At 52.9% G+C, this 13,760-nt stretch overlaps 5 protein-coding genes across 5 annotated transcripts; 4 read left to right on the top strand and 1 right to left on the bottom strand.

The window, feature by feature from the left end:
• Positions 1-194: 194 nt before the first annotated feature.
• Positions 195-1,021, top strand: BU24DRAFT_357898 (SIS domain-containing protein; the record flags this gene model as incomplete). The annotated part of the gene is made up of 2 exons (XM_033523975.1): positions 195-551; positions 602-1,021. 2 exons carry the CDS (start codon positions 195-197, stop codon positions 1,019-1,021), a joined length of 777 nt encoding a protein of 258 aa, XP_033377790.1.
• A 502-nt stretch (positions 1,022-1,523) lies between these two features.
• On the top strand, positions 1,524-3,608 carry BU24DRAFT_428355 (SET domain-containing protein). The gene is made up of 4 exons (XM_033529460.1): positions 1,524-2,082; positions 2,165-2,452; positions 2,508-2,763; positions 2,809-3,608. Exons 1-4 carry the CDS (start codon positions 1,738-1,740, stop codon positions 3,465-3,467), a joined length of 1,548 nt encoding a protein of 515 aa, XP_033377789.1. The 5' UTR covers positions 1,524-1,737; the 3' UTR covers positions 3,468-3,608.
• Positions 3,609-3,721: 113 nt separating this feature from the next.
• On the bottom strand, positions 3,722-4,186 carry BU24DRAFT_467827 (uncharacterized protein; the record flags this gene model as incomplete). The annotated part of the gene is made up of 1 exon (XM_033532477.1): positions 3,722-4,186. The coding sequence occupies one exon, from the start codon at positions 4,184-4,186 to the stop codon at positions 3,722-3,724; it is 465 nt and encodes a 154-aa protein (XP_033377788.1).
• Positions 4,187-5,701: 1,515 nt separating this feature from the next.
• Positions 5,702-9,745, top strand: BU24DRAFT_358013 (uncharacterized protein; the record flags this gene model as incomplete). The annotated part of the gene is made up of 3 exons (XM_033523981.1): positions 5,702-6,367; positions 6,424-8,683; positions 8,736-9,745. The coding sequence occupies 3 exons, from the start codon at positions 5,702-5,704 to the stop codon at positions 9,743-9,745; spliced, it is 3,936 nt and encodes a 1,311-aa protein (XP_033377787.1).
• A 2,222-nt stretch (positions 9,746-11,967) lies between these two features.
• Positions 11,968-13,339, top strand: BU24DRAFT_75319 (S-adenosyl-L-methionine-dependent methyltransferase). Its single transcript, XM_033534598.1, has 4 exons — positions 11,968-12,344; positions 12,423-12,586; positions 12,650-12,932; positions 13,016-13,339. The coding sequence occupies exons 1-4, from the start codon at positions 12,090-12,092 to the stop codon at positions 13,223-13,225; spliced, it is 912 nt and encodes a 303-aa protein (XP_033377786.1). The 5' UTR covers positions 11,968-12,089; the 3' UTR covers positions 13,226-13,339.
• The last annotated feature ends 421 nt before the right edge of the window (positions 13,340-13,760 follow it).

Raw genomic sequence — 13,760 nt, 5'->3', positions numbered from 1 at the left:
TCTACTCGTACAACCCCGCCGTCGACATATACCCTCCACCTCCGAGGCTTTCCGAATCCTTGCCCACATCCCGATTCGCCTATCTAAAGCCGTATTCAAAAGCTCGACGTCCAGCTTGTGCTTGTAGGACTTCATCAATCTCTGTTAGATTAATGTACACCTCTCCGGAAAGCGAGGGCGACCTTTCGCCCCGCATGTTGAAGCGAAAGCGATCCAACATTGAGCCTCTTACTCCTCCCCTTTCCGCAGCCGACCATGGCAACGCTAAATTGCTCGACCGTGCGGTCCTCGTCCTCTCTACGGCAGCTACTGCCCTCTCCCAGGTCACATTCCTGTATGAGAGTGATCCTACGGCCCGTGATGGGCTTATCAGTGCGGTAGACTGTCTTCGGCGAGTCAATGAGCGCGGTGGAAAACTCCTAATATGTGGTGTTGGCAAGAGTGGGCTGGTAGGCAGGAAAACTGTTGCTACCATGAAAAGCCTAGGCCTGGGAGCCTCCTTCCTTCACGCTGCAGAAGCTATGCACGGCGATTTGGGCGATATAAGAAGCGTACGTCTGCACACTCAGGATAAAGCGTGGATAGAACTGACTAGGACCAGGATGACGCCGTTATGTTCATATCGTATTCTGGAAAGACATCTGAACTAACTACACTCCTTAACCACATCCCGGACTCAGTTCCTCTCCTTGCGATCACCTCACAGACCAATGCCTCGGACTGTCTACTCTTTCGCGACCGTCCAGATGCCATACTCCTACCCGCACCAATACACGAGACGGAGGAGGCTACATTCGGCGTCTGTGCCCCGACAACGTCAACAACGGTTGCAATTGCAGTCGGCGACATGCTAGCCATGACGGTCGCGGAGGCCATCCACCAGGAGGAAACGAAGCCGGTCTTCCAAAGAAACCACCCCGGCGGAGCAATTGGTGCAAATGCGAGGAAACGGCCCAAGAAGGAAAATGCAACAGAGGGGCAGGCTATTGAAGGTATTAACAACCTCAAGACGCTTGCATGACCCTACGAAATGTATCATGAATCATGAGAGGAGTTTCATTAGCGACAGGGGCTGGACATTGCCAGCAGTACACATTGCATATACACACGAGATTCTTTTTGCTATAGTAGCGCACATAGCAAAGCGATCGCTCGTCTATCGAGCATCTCCATGCTTGTTCTTTCTATTTCTAATCAAATAAAGCGCCGCTATTCGGCATTAGGCATTCGCAGGGCCGAATCCACATCACAAATAACCGCAAGAGCCGCGATCTGTTGACTTCCTCCAACTATGTAGAATCTTACTAACTCGCATGCTTCATGTTGGACAGAGGGATTGACTCTAATTCGTCCTCCACGGATTATTCCGCAGGATTTCCAGCATCCTTTACGATCAAGCACAGCATTGACAGTACTTGCCAACCACCAAAATACATAGAGTTAAAAGCATCAGGTCTGGCTACTGTAGACGTTGGTAAGCTTGACCGACAGTCCTGTATGCACATAATATTCTGCTTTGGGACATGGACGCGCCTCTATTTGATTGGATGGAGAGTTGCATTATCGGTAGTCGGCCTCAATGCATACTTTCTTTCGCCAGTCCGGGGTTGTTACATTATTTCTCAGGATGGCAGCCTTGTCACTCAACATTCCCCCGCATGCTTGTGCAGCCACCGTTTTAATGCACCAACTTTCACGCCAGCACGCATCTGAAACGACAGTGCGGATGAAAACATCATGAGTTCGATCGCGGATTCTGCTTTACACGAGGATGAGACACTGTGTACGCAGATCCTGGAAACAATCACTGCAGCTTCCCCACTCCAGATATTGCCATCGAAGATATCAGGAGCCGGTATTGGATTGTTCGTCACGAAAGATGTGGATGATGGCGAAGAGATATTCGGATCAAAGCCACTAGTCAACTGCGTGGATAATGAGTTGCAGCGTTCTGTATGTGACAACTGCTGTGCCTACCAACTTAGCACGGTACATCCAAGCGGGCGCTTTCGCACTGCCGAAGATGCAGAGCTGGAGATGAAAGCTTGCAGTCGATGTAAAGTTTGCTACTACTGTTCCAGAGTAAGACTCCTTTCGCCTGTCCACTTACATCTGATGACAAGCATTACGAGGGGAAGCGTGATTTGTACTGACTGTACCAAAGGCATGCCAGAGAAAAGCTTGGAAAACCCATCACAAACATGAATGCGAATTGCTCAGCGAAACTCCCACCATGCATCCTCTTACCCGGGCGTTATATCGAATACTTCTCAGCATAAAGCATAACATTCTTTCAGGCGACCAACGGGCCGCGATGCAAAGACTGACATCCAACATGCCAGAACTTCTTTCTTCAGACAATGCAAAGCTTATCGTCGGCGCCTCCGAGGCAGCCAGGTCCCGTACGAAAACCGATCTCAGCTTTGCTGAAGTTGTCAGACTGTACTGCATTGTAAGTTCACCGAAGAGCAAGACACAGCCCACAATCCTACTGACCGGACTTTCAGGTACTGACCAACAGCGTTAGCATCTTCCAACCAGAGGGAAGGATGCTCGGCTCAAGCTTAGACGTCGTTGCGTCACTGATGAACCATTCCTGCGATCCTAATGCGTTCGTTGTGTTTGAAGGGAACTCGCTGCGTGTGCGTTCCCTGCGAAAATTACGGGGCGGGGAGGAAATCACGCAGTGTTATGCAGACGTGAATATGGACGTTTTAATCCGTGGGCGAAAGTTGAAAGACAGCTACAACTTCGATTGCCACTGTGAGTCCATCGCGTCCAACACATTTCATTTCCTAATAACCCCAGGCGAAAGGTGTGAAAAGGAACTGAAAGCCCACGAGGAGCGAACCCCCGGCATGATCCCGCAAATGGAGCAGACCCAACATGACCTCATCGACCGCAGCAACGAAGCCATCCGTCTCATCAACATCGATACTCTCTCCACCGATGCCCACAACCTAGCGAGTCGAATCTTCCCCAACGGAAAATGGCCAGAGGACCTCCAGCCCTGGCCCACTCTGCACATATCGCAGTCCCGCGTCAGCAAAGCCCAAGGCTCCCTAGTACCCGCCCTGAAGTACGGCGTCAAAGGCTATCTGTTCCAGGAACGCCGCATCGGACCATCCTGGATCCACGATCTCCTCGAGTTCTTGCAGGTCATTTCGAGAATGCTCGTGGCGCCCAAGGGAGACATACCGTTTGGGAAGGATGGGTTTCCAAGCGAAGTGCAGTTGTGGACTATACTGCATGGGCACTTGCGTGAGCTTGCGCTTGGTGCGACGAGGACGTTTGGGGAGAGGACGGCGTATAGTCAGGCGATTGGAGCGTGGTATTCGGGCTCTATAGCTGAGGAGGAGGGACCTAAGCCGGGGACGACGGCGTTTGCGAACAGGTTTAAGCGGGCGCAGGGAGTGTTGCTTGCTTGGGCTGGGGTGGATGAGAGTAGGGGAATTGTTCTCACTTGAAAGCACAGAGCAGGATGCTAAGTCTTTGCTATGATATTGTGCACAATTACATTGATGTTGTTGCAGGATAGTCATATGGATTCTACAAGCTACGCCAGCTTTTCAAATTGACATTGGCAAAAGATTCAATTCAACATAAAAATTGCCTGACATCTCCCCCAACAGCCAATCCTTCACAACGTACTTCCGAAGTGTATAAACATCTAAACAACACGCTCTCCTCCCCCATCCCCTTTGTCCACCCCCGTCTTCCCCTAAAGATCTCCCTTCCTCCTATAACTCTCAAACCTCACCACCCCCCCATTCACCAAACCCCCCCACGCCACATCCGCGCTCCCCCCCTTGAACAACACATCCTCCGTCCCATCAACCACACAATACGCCCCCCCAAGCTTCCCCTCCGTCAACACCTCCCCCATCCTCGCCACGCAGTCCCCCTCGTTCACCTCCGTGCTCGCCTCGTTGTCGCCCTTCCGCGGGATGCTGATCTTGTACACCCAGTTGACGTCGGGGGACGAGTAGGACGGGAGCGTGTAGGTGAGTGTCACGGGGGACGAGGTGCTGATTTTGGCGGGGGGAGAGAAGTGCCGGCAGAAGAGGGGGATGGTGGAGAGGTAGGTGGATTCGGTGGGGAGGTGCGTTGTGCTGCAGGAGCCTTCGGCGCGGGCGTGGAGGGGGTGGTTGAGGGGGTGGGCGTGAGTTGTGGTGGTGATGGCCATGATTGTGGCGAGGAGGGAGAAGGTGATTGAGGTGATGTGCATTTTCGGTGGGTGATTTTGATGTTTTGTTTGGGCTTTGTATGTATATATGTATGTGTATGTATGGTGATGTGATTTTATATAATGATATCTCTTATAAACGAGACTTTTGAAGCACCAAGGCAAGCAGAGTTGAAATGCCAGTGCGACCTTCGACTTGTTATATAAATTAACATATGCATACAATCCTATTCAGAAACCCAATAGTCTCGTGGTTCTTTGACATAAGAAAAATCCCATTGTAGCTCCTTTGTCGCCGACAATGCTTCCCATACGTATATGCAGAAAGACATTGTTAAGGTATGCTTCGAAACTCGAGACCTGGTTCCTTTTGTATTAAAGGGTGAGGACTTGTGTATAGGTCGAGTATGATTGCTATTGAAGTCAGGATTAGGAAGGAAGGGGGATGATTTATTGTTTTAATGGCGACTTAGGTGAATGGGAATGGGAGAGCAGGCTAGTGAGCCTTTGTGCTGGAAAGGGGAGTTTAGGGTGAAAGGGCTGGTGAACATTTTTATAGGTGCCACGGGGACGGGATGATGCATTGAGAGGGAAGCAATTGAGGTAGTCAGATAGTCAGAAAGGTGAATATGTATAAAGTCTTCGTATATTCTGTATCGGGCCTGGATGGATGAATGAAAGGGAGAGTATGAGGGCGTAGAGCAACGAGGATGTAGCAATTCATGGGATTTATATGTTCCATAATGTTTAGAAGTGGAACTACATTTTTTTGATATGCTGGGGTGTACTGTGCAATTGCGATAGTGGAGTGACTATGATGTATATATATATATATGGAGTGAATGGATGAAGTCGGACCGTGGTTATGGTTACGGTTGTGGTTAACTACGGTTAACGGTTATGCTTATGCTTATTGACAAACGCTAACCGTGGTGGTAGGATGATCACGTGTCAATCGGCTCCGCCCAGAACCCTCGAAGTGGAGTGGAACTCTCTAGCATCCTCCAGCAACAGTCTACTGTCTATGTAGTTAGTACACAGTACACAGTAGACGTAGACCCTCGTTCCATCCCCCATCTGGTCCAGTCCGTCCATCGTGTTCTGACCTCTGTCCTCATCTTCCTCAAAGCTTCTTCTTGAGAAAGCTATCTACTTACCTCTTCCATTGCAATTGTGCTCCCCCAATCTACAGAGTCCTACCTCTGAGTATGCTCTTGTGAACCACACACCTCATCCAAAAAAATAACCCATACATCAACTTAGCTACCTGTGAGTGAACCGCGGTCCCGTCATTGATTCCCCATAGTTACCATCACCGCAACCCTTTTCACTTCCCAACAATAACACGATCCACTGCATCAAAAGCTAACCACTGCATCCACAGACAACTTTACTCTCCACACCCACATATAACGAAACCCCCTCCCATCGTCGTGGCTTCTCTTTCCTAAAGCCAACTCCACCGCCGTCTGACCGCTACACCCTTTGGTACAATTCGAACGGTTTGATCTTACAATGGCATCTGAAGCTGTTGCAACTAGCTCTACTGCCGCTGAGGGCTTGACCCCTGCGCAGAAGCTTATGGAACAACACGATCATCATGCTACCGTCGAGGACGTCGTCGATGAAGAGGATATTGCCCACCCTCCTCCTTCGGCCGCCCTCAAGGCTCCCGAGTCCGCTGGCCTCAGCGAGAAAGCTGCTGGCAAGCAGAAGGCCGAAGATGCTGCTCCTGTCAAGAAGGCTCCCGCTGGATTGAACACTGCCTCTGAAGAGCTCTTCCCTGCCCTCGGTCCCGTCAAGCCCCGTGCTCCTGCTGCTGCCCCAACCTGGGGCAAGAAGCCTGCCTCTGTAACTGCCAACGGTCTCAACGGTGCTAATGGAACCGGCAATGCCCCAGCTTCGGCTGCCCCCGCCTCCGTCGGCCGTGGACCTGCCCTGCCTACCATGAGCATCCCGGGAAAGCACACCGAGCAGATCTCGTTTGCTACCTCCCAGCTCACTCCTCGTCAGCAATTGAAGAAGCCTGTTAATGAGCTCATCCGCGACATCAATAGGCGCTCCAAGGCCAAATTGGAATGGAAGACTGGTCCCAGCGGTCGTGTCATCTTCGAGGCGACCGGCCCGGTTGATGCCGTCCGCCAATCGCTCAAGGATATCGCTACTGAAGTCGGTCTTAAGGTTTGTTCACGTTGCTCCTGTCATTGTCAATGGACTTTTTTACTAACTGTGTACAGCTCTCTATCAAGGTTCCCGTACCTGCCTCCGTTCGTGCATTCATCATCGGCAAGGGTGGAGCCAAGATCCAGGAAATCCAGAAGCGCACCGGCGCCCGTGTACAAGTCCCCAGACAAGAGGCAGCAGAGGAGGAAGACTCCTTGATTGATGTTGTCATTGAAGGAAATGCGCTCACCGCCGAAATGGCACGCCGCGAAATCGAGGCCATCGTCAACGAGCGAACCTCCACCGTCAACCTCCGTCTCAGGGATATCCCCGCTGAATACTACCCCTTCTTGGCCGGCCCCCACAACTCGCTCATTCAGAGCTTGGAGCAAGACCGTGACGTCCGTGTCCAGATCCCGCATTACACTACTTGGGACTCTCAAGCTCCTCCCCAGGGCGACCGCAACAAGCCTGTTCCCTTCGTTCCCCAAGCGAAATACCCCATCCAGATCTCTGGAGATCGCAACCAGGCCCAGGAAGTTCAGGCTGCGATCGAGCGCCAGGTCCAGCAGCTTCGCCAGCAGCTTGCCATTGACCAGCGTTCCATTGAGCGTGGTAGGCATCAATTCATTGTTGGTGACCGTGGCGGTTCTCTGCATGATTTCTTGGAGGAGACTGGATGTTCCATCATTGTTCCTCCTGGCAGCGATGACAGTGAGACCATCTATGTCGTCGGACCCCCAGACAAGATCCAGAACGGTGTCAACAAACTAGAGGACCTGGCCGCAAGCATGCAGATGGCAATTGTCGATGCTGCTCGTGAGCACCGCGGCCGCAACGCACAGTCGCACGCGCACAACTTGACTAGGTACCTCCGTCAACGTCGCACCCTGGAGGAGCTCGAGCGTGCCCACGAGGCTAGCATCGTCGCACCCGCCGATCCTTTCGGCCCTACTGCCTGGGAGATCTACGCCCGGGACGGCAAGAACTCCCAGAAGGCTCGTGCCGATATCCAGAGCGTCTTTGCTGGTCATCCTCCCAGCAGGTTCTCCACGGTTCCGGTTGACCCATTCTACCACGAGTTCATTCAGCAGCGCAATGCTCAGCGCATCCGTGAGGAGCATGGTGTGCACCTTGTCTTCCCAGAGGATCCCGAGGAGACGCCAGAGCTCGTCCTGGTCTATGAGGGCGCCACTCCCTTTGCCGACTACGCTATCCCCCGAGGTGCTCCCCCACCAGCGGAGGTCAAGCAGTACGAGCAGGCTCTCAAGCAAGTTCAGCAGCTCATCGAGAAACTTTGCAGCGGAGAGCAAGACCTCGTGTCCCGTGACGTGGAGGCACCACCCAAGTTCCACACCAAGATCCAGCGTTACGTCGACCGTGAGCAACAGAAATTGCCCAACGACAGCATTCCCGCCCAGGTCCGCTTCGGTGATCGACGACCCCAGGCATCGCGCACCAAGTCCGCCAACGGCATTTCCCTCCGCGGACCATCAAGCGCTGTTGATGACCTCAACGCCAAGATCCTTGCTTTCATTGAGCAAGAAGAGAAGGACGAGCTCGAGCGCGGATACACCACCTCGTTCGACTTCCCCCAGAAATTCGCAAACTTCCTCATTGGAAAGCGGGGCGAGAATATTCGCAAGCTCCGAGACGAGTTTGATGTTGACATCCAGGTCAACGACGGCAAGGTCGAGCTCAAGGGACCACAGGCAAAGGCCAACGCCTGCAAGGCACACATCCTGTCTTTGGGCAAGCGTCTCGAGGATGAGACTACTCACGTCTTGAAGATCAAGCCTCAGTTCCATCGTGACTTGATTGGTGCCAAGGGTAGCCAGGTCAATCGCCTCCAGGACCGTTACCACGTTCGCATCAACTTCCCCCGCTCGAACAATGCTCAGGACGAGGATGCTACCGATGGCGCGTCCCAGAAGAACGTCCGCTCGCAAGCTCCCGATGAGGTTACCATCCGTGGCCCACGTAAGGGTGCTGACGAGGCTCGTGACGAGCTTCTGAACCTCCTCCAATACACCCAGGACAACTCCCACACTGATACTGTATCCGTTGCCCAAAGTCAGGTTCCGTCTTTGATCGGATCTGGTGGCCGTGAGATGGAGAATCTTCGCTTGACGACTGGCGCCCAGATCGATGTTCCCGGTGCTCGTGAGGGTGCTGACCCATCTGGCCGTGCTGAGATCAGGCTCAAGGGTACGAAGAAGCAGGTCGAGGAGGCCAAGAAGCTTATCCAGGAGCGCGCCAAGGTGTTCGACGACACGGTTGTTAAGACCATCGATGTTGACAGGAAGCACCACCGAACCTTGATTGGCGGTAGCGGTAAGTTCATTTCCATCACATTATTCTTGACTCGTACTAATCAACCATGCAGGATCTAACATCCGTCAAATCGTCACTGCCGCTGGGGGCCCTGACAATGCTCGCGAGCTTGCCCGCATGGTCCGATTCCCCCGTGCTGAGTCTGAGGGATCCAGCATCCGCATTGAGGGACCTACCAAGATCGTCGAGAAGATCGTCCAGTCTATCCAGTCTCAGGTTGCCTCCCTCGAGAACCAGGTCACCGAGACTCTCGAGATCTCTACCGACAAGCATCGCTTGTTGATCGGACGTGGTGGAGAGACCCGCCGCAACTTGGAAAGCCAATTCAACGTGCAATTGGATATCCCTAAGCAGGGTACTACCGGTGCTGCCCGCAGCCAGATCAAGATCACTGGCGAGCCTGCCCATGTTGAGAAGGCCAAGGAGCACATCCTCGAGCTTGTCAAGGGACAGGAGGGCGAGACGATCCAAGTCCCACGCTACCTCCACCATGCCATCTCCGACAACGGCCAGTTCTTCCGTCGCCTTCGCAACGACCACAAGGTCACTGTCGACCACGCCGGTCAACAGACGCCCGCGAAGCCGGCTGCGACCGAAGCCGGTAAGGCCCGAAAGGGTGCCAACGGCGGTTCCCTGCCCCTCATCACCGACGACACCACATCTGGCGCCGAAGAGCAGTACTCCTGGGAGATCGTCGACAACACGGCGACTGCTGAGGGCGAGGATACCTCTGCTACGATCCCTTGGATCTTGCGAGGCCCTGCCGACAACCTGCCTCGCGCCAAGCAAGCTCTCGAGGCTGCCATCGAGGCCGCCTCGAAGCCTTCCTCCACTGGCTACTTGATCCTCCCCGACCCCAAGAGCTACCGCTTCGTCGTCGGCCCCGGTGGAAGCACGATCAACAGCATCAGGAAGAAGACCGGAACCAAGGTCCAGGTCCCCCGCGACCAGGCCCAGGGCGAGGCCATCGAGATCATCGGCACCCCCGACGGATGCGAGGAGGCCAAGGAGATCATCCTCGACATTATCAAGAGGGGCGGTGGTGGCAACGGACGCAAGTAGAGACTTGCCTCCTACGTCTTCGGGTAGACCGAACTGGCCATGTTTGATCAACATCAAGATGGCCACACGGGGAGTCTACTACCTGCCTATGTGAGATGAGAAAATATGTTTTGTGTGTTTGTTCTTTTTTGACATGAGATGAGATGAGATGAGATGACGGCAAAGTTTTTTACGGCCACATTAAAAAAGAACGGAATCTTGCTCCTTGTGCTTCTACCTTAGCGACTCTTTTTGTATTTCAATACACCTATTTACCATTCCATGGGCTTTGATATGGCGAGTGACAAAGTGAATGTGCGTGTGTGAGGGGGAGGGGTGAAGTGAGTTAATGATGGGGGTTTGTTCTTTGCTGTTTGCGAATGAGACACTACGAGAGACATAGATGAGTCTGGTCTATTCCTCATGATCGCGACGGGGAGTTGTTTGATACATAGGCACGAAGGACAAACGTTTCCCATCAACGCCATCATCGTCATCATATGTGTCCCATGGCAGTACGGAGTACTTCTACTGGTATTGTGTAGAAAGAACTCAACACAGACAGATATACCGGAACAGGAAGATTTGAGTCTCATGTGTTGAGAGGGAGGGTAGGTTTCGTATGGGTGCCATCTATTATGCCTTGTTCTTTATGTAGTGTCTTTAGTACTTTGTTAGTATCTATCCGGTGTGCTATATGATCGCAACGAAAGCATCCATACCTACAACCTATTCGTACACATCCAACACGGGACGAGCAAAAGACGAGACGGGAAGTGCACTCTACTGTACTCTACTCTTCGATTTTTAAAGTTTCCATATCATTCGAGGGACGATCGCTATACGCAGAAATAGATAAATCGAACAGCTGACGTTTTTCAATGTATGTACGGTTGAGGCACAGTTGCAGTGTAGCGTAGTGTAGCGGCGGAGCAACACTCCGTTTCTTAACCTTCCGGCCGGAGCGAATAGTGTGATGAAGAGCTGCCACCGGAACAGAACGAGAGAGGGCATATTTGAGGTTATTTGATTCGCGAATCGGTGCAGTTGACGAGTTTGTAGAAAGGGTGGAGTATCGTGTTACGGCCCGCCAACCGCGTACGTCGGGGGGAAGAGGCCGATGGGGGTGGAGGTGGGGACGGAAGGGAAGGATTTCACGATGCGCTAGTAACTCTGCTGTTCACTTTCTATGTATTGCTATGTTGTTTCTGAGGTTTCAATTCAGATGATGTCAAAAGATTCAGACGTAATTGATGCTCACTGTGCCCTCTATCAAGCAGTAAAATAGTGAACGCCAACCTCTCAGGCCCCCCTCCCCTGGCCCAATGTCGTCAATCCCATCAATCAAAACGCCTCGAACCACCAAACACCCTCCGAGAAATCCATTGATCCACCCAGCCAACCCCATGCACACAAGCCTCAAGGATCATTACATTTAGACTACGCACATCCATCCCCCAAGGAGCACAGCGGCCGCAAGCGAGCCCTTACCCTGCCCTGCGTGGCGTTCGTCAACTCGCTCGTCTCGTTACTTACTTTAACTACCCTCCTGCCTCCACCTTCCCCCGCGTATCTCGCAACCTCGAGTCTTTCCTCCGCAACCCGACTCGAACAATCCCACCCGCCTACGTAAGGGGTTGTGGCCCTTTTCCTCCCCTTCTCTCGACGGTTCGATTGCGGCCTGACGACGACACTTTGAGAAAAAAAGATTGGAGGTTATTTGTTTGGCCTGCTTTTTACGAACGAACGAACGAACGAACGAACGAACAGACGGACGACTAATTCATTTACTTGCGCGCGCGCGGGCAAAAGAGAGAGAAATGGCGGAGTCAAGTGACAAACCACCGGCTGCGCCTACGCAACAGCAACCTGTGGTAGAACCCGAACCAGAACCAGAGGCGGAACCGGAACCAGGAACGCAGCAGGTAGAACAGGCGGCGGGGGGAAACGCCCCAACTGTACCACAGGTCCATGTGGAAGCCGAGTCTTTGGAGGTAAGCGTGCGCCCCGGTCCCGAATCTGGATGTGCGACGTGCTCTCGGTGTGATGTGACGCGGGGAAATGAATTGGCGGGAGTGGGGAGGGGAGGGGTTTGTGGGTTTTGGGGAAACGCAAAATGAAGTGAATGAAGCTGACGATTCTGGGTTTGGAATAGGGCTCTGATACCGATTCTGCGGTCGGCGATGACTTGTGAGTAAATTTAGCATGAGCTGCACGAATTGCGCTCACAACTGATGGATTGATGTAGAGAGAGTTACACCACGTCGCTTAAGTCGACGGTCTTGAAGTAAGCTTCCCAGCTCCCCAGCTCCCCAATGCAGGTATCCGTTCTGTCGTGCGACTACGACTGTTACGACTTGCGACTATGCCTATCCGGAATACTGACCATGATAGCTATCGCTACGAAAACGGGCGACGGTACCACGGATTCAAGGACGATGGTGCGAAGTATTTCTTTCCCAACGACGACGAGGAGAACGACCGTCTGGACTTGTACCACCACATCCAGACGCTGCGACTTGATGGTGAACTGCACCTCGCGCCCATCGGCCAGGACCCCCAGAGGATCCTGGACATCGGCACTGGAACGGGAATCTGGGCGATTGATATGGGTGATAAGGTATTTGCCAATTCCTTATTTCCTTCTTGTCCTTCCTACTTTTTAGTTGCTGTGTACGCATATTCTAACATCCTCCAGTACCCCTCCGCCGAAGTCCTAGGCAACGACATCTCGCCCATCCAACCCTCCCTCGTGCCCCCAAACGTCAAATTCGAAGTCGACGACCTCGAAGACGAATGGGTCTATTCCTCCAAATTCGACCTCATCCACGCGCGGTACCTCGCCTGCGCGATCCGCGACTGGTACTTCCCCCCCTTCCCCATCCCCCACCCCAAAGAACCAACCCACTAACCCCCCCGGTGTAGGCCCAAACTAATGGCCCAAGCCTACAAATACACCAAACCAGGCGGCTGGGTCGAATTCCAAGACTTCGACTGCTCCTTCTACAGCTCGGCGGGCAGCGACTACACGCCCGACAGCCCGTTCGCGCAATGGGTCGAGAAGACGACGTCCGGGCTGCGGAAGTTCGGCGTCGAGACCGACCCGGGCCCCAAGATCGAAGGCTGGGTCAAAGACGCGGGCTTCGTGAATGTGGAGGTGAAGGTCCTGCCGATGCCGATTGGGCCCTGGGCGAAGGATAAGACGCTCGTATGTCCCATCTTCCCCATTTCCCATCCTCCTCACCCTTCACACACCACACTCTCGGATCACGAAACTAACCCCGGGTGTAGAAAGAAATCGGCGCATTCAACCTGATCCAGCTCCTCGACAACATCGAGGGCATGACGCTGCGGATCATGGAGACGGCGTGGGGGTGGTCGGCGGCGGAGATCAAGGTGTTCTGCGCGCAGGTGCGCGCGCAGCTGAAGAACCCGAGGCTCCGGCTGCAGCATAATTATTACGTCGTTTATGGGCAGAAGGGGGAGGATGTCGTGGATTGATCGATTGATCGGGGGAAGGGGGAATGCATCGGATGGGCGTTTGAAGCGATGATGATAGCGAACGGCCTTGGGGCAGCATTTTGAAGGACATGCATGAATCATGATGATACGCATAACTCATACTCATATACAGTTCTAAATCGACAGGACTGGATGGGACTAGGCAATGTAGCCGTCCAATCCGTTGTTCGGTATATAAAATTCTACGATTTGCTTTCTTTGGTTTCATGCGTGAATTGTATATGTATATACATATGACGAGAGCTCTCATGACTGCATGCTCCTGGATCTCTCAATTCATACTTTGTCAGTATAGTTGCATAGCCAGCATATCACAAATCTTGTCACTGGCACTCGATCATGCTTATAATTTACATTTGAAGTCGTCTTGTTGCATCGTACTATCTGCTCCCATGCTCATGGGACTGCTCGTATATTCGTTTCGGAAAACCAAGAGCACATGCACCGCAACGAAATAGTGTTTCGATGCTGTCGATGATCGCAGCCTGAGCCCGACTGGCCAAGTGAATCCCCA

Source organism: Aaosphaeria arxii (genome assembly GCF_010015735.1).
Source record: "Aaosphaeria arxii CBS 175.79 unplaced genomic scaffold BU24scaffold_13, whole genome shotgun sequence".
In the NCBI taxonomy this organism is placed as follows: Eukaryota; Fungi; Ascomycota; class Dothideomycetes; order Pleosporales; genus Aaosphaeria; species Aaosphaeria arxii.
This window is presented reverse-complemented; position numbering and strand designations above follow the sequence as displayed.

What these genes read in the sequence shown, in the direction of transcription:
- BU24DRAFT_75319 (XM_033534598.1), top strand. Translation starts at nt 12,090, where the DNA reads ATGCCTATCCGGAATACTGACCATGATAGCTATCGCTACGAAAACGGG. An exon ending in GCCTGCGCGATCCGCGACTG is followed by an intron (nt 12,587 to 12,649) that starts GTACTTCCCCCC and finishes CCCCCGGTGTAG; the next exon opens with GCCCAAACTAATGGCCCAAG. An exon ending in GGGCGAAGGATAAGACGCTC is followed by an intron (nt 12,933 to 13,015) that starts GTATGTCCCATC and finishes CCCCGGGTGTAG; the next exon opens with AAAGAAATCGGCGCATTCAA.
- BU24DRAFT_428355 (XM_033529460.1), top strand. Translation starts at nt 1,738, where the DNA reads ATGAGTTCGATCGCGGATTCTGCTTTACACGAGGATGAGACACTGTGT. An exon ending in TTTGCTACTACTGTTCCAGA is followed by an intron (nt 2,083 to 2,164) that starts GTAAGACTCCTT and finishes ACTGTACCAAAG; the next exon opens with GCATGCCAGAGAAAAGCTTG. An exon ending in TTGTCAGACTGTACTGCATT is followed by an intron (nt 2,453 to 2,507) that starts GTAAGTTCACCG and finishes CCGGACTTTCAG; the next exon opens with GTACTGACCAACAGCGTTAG.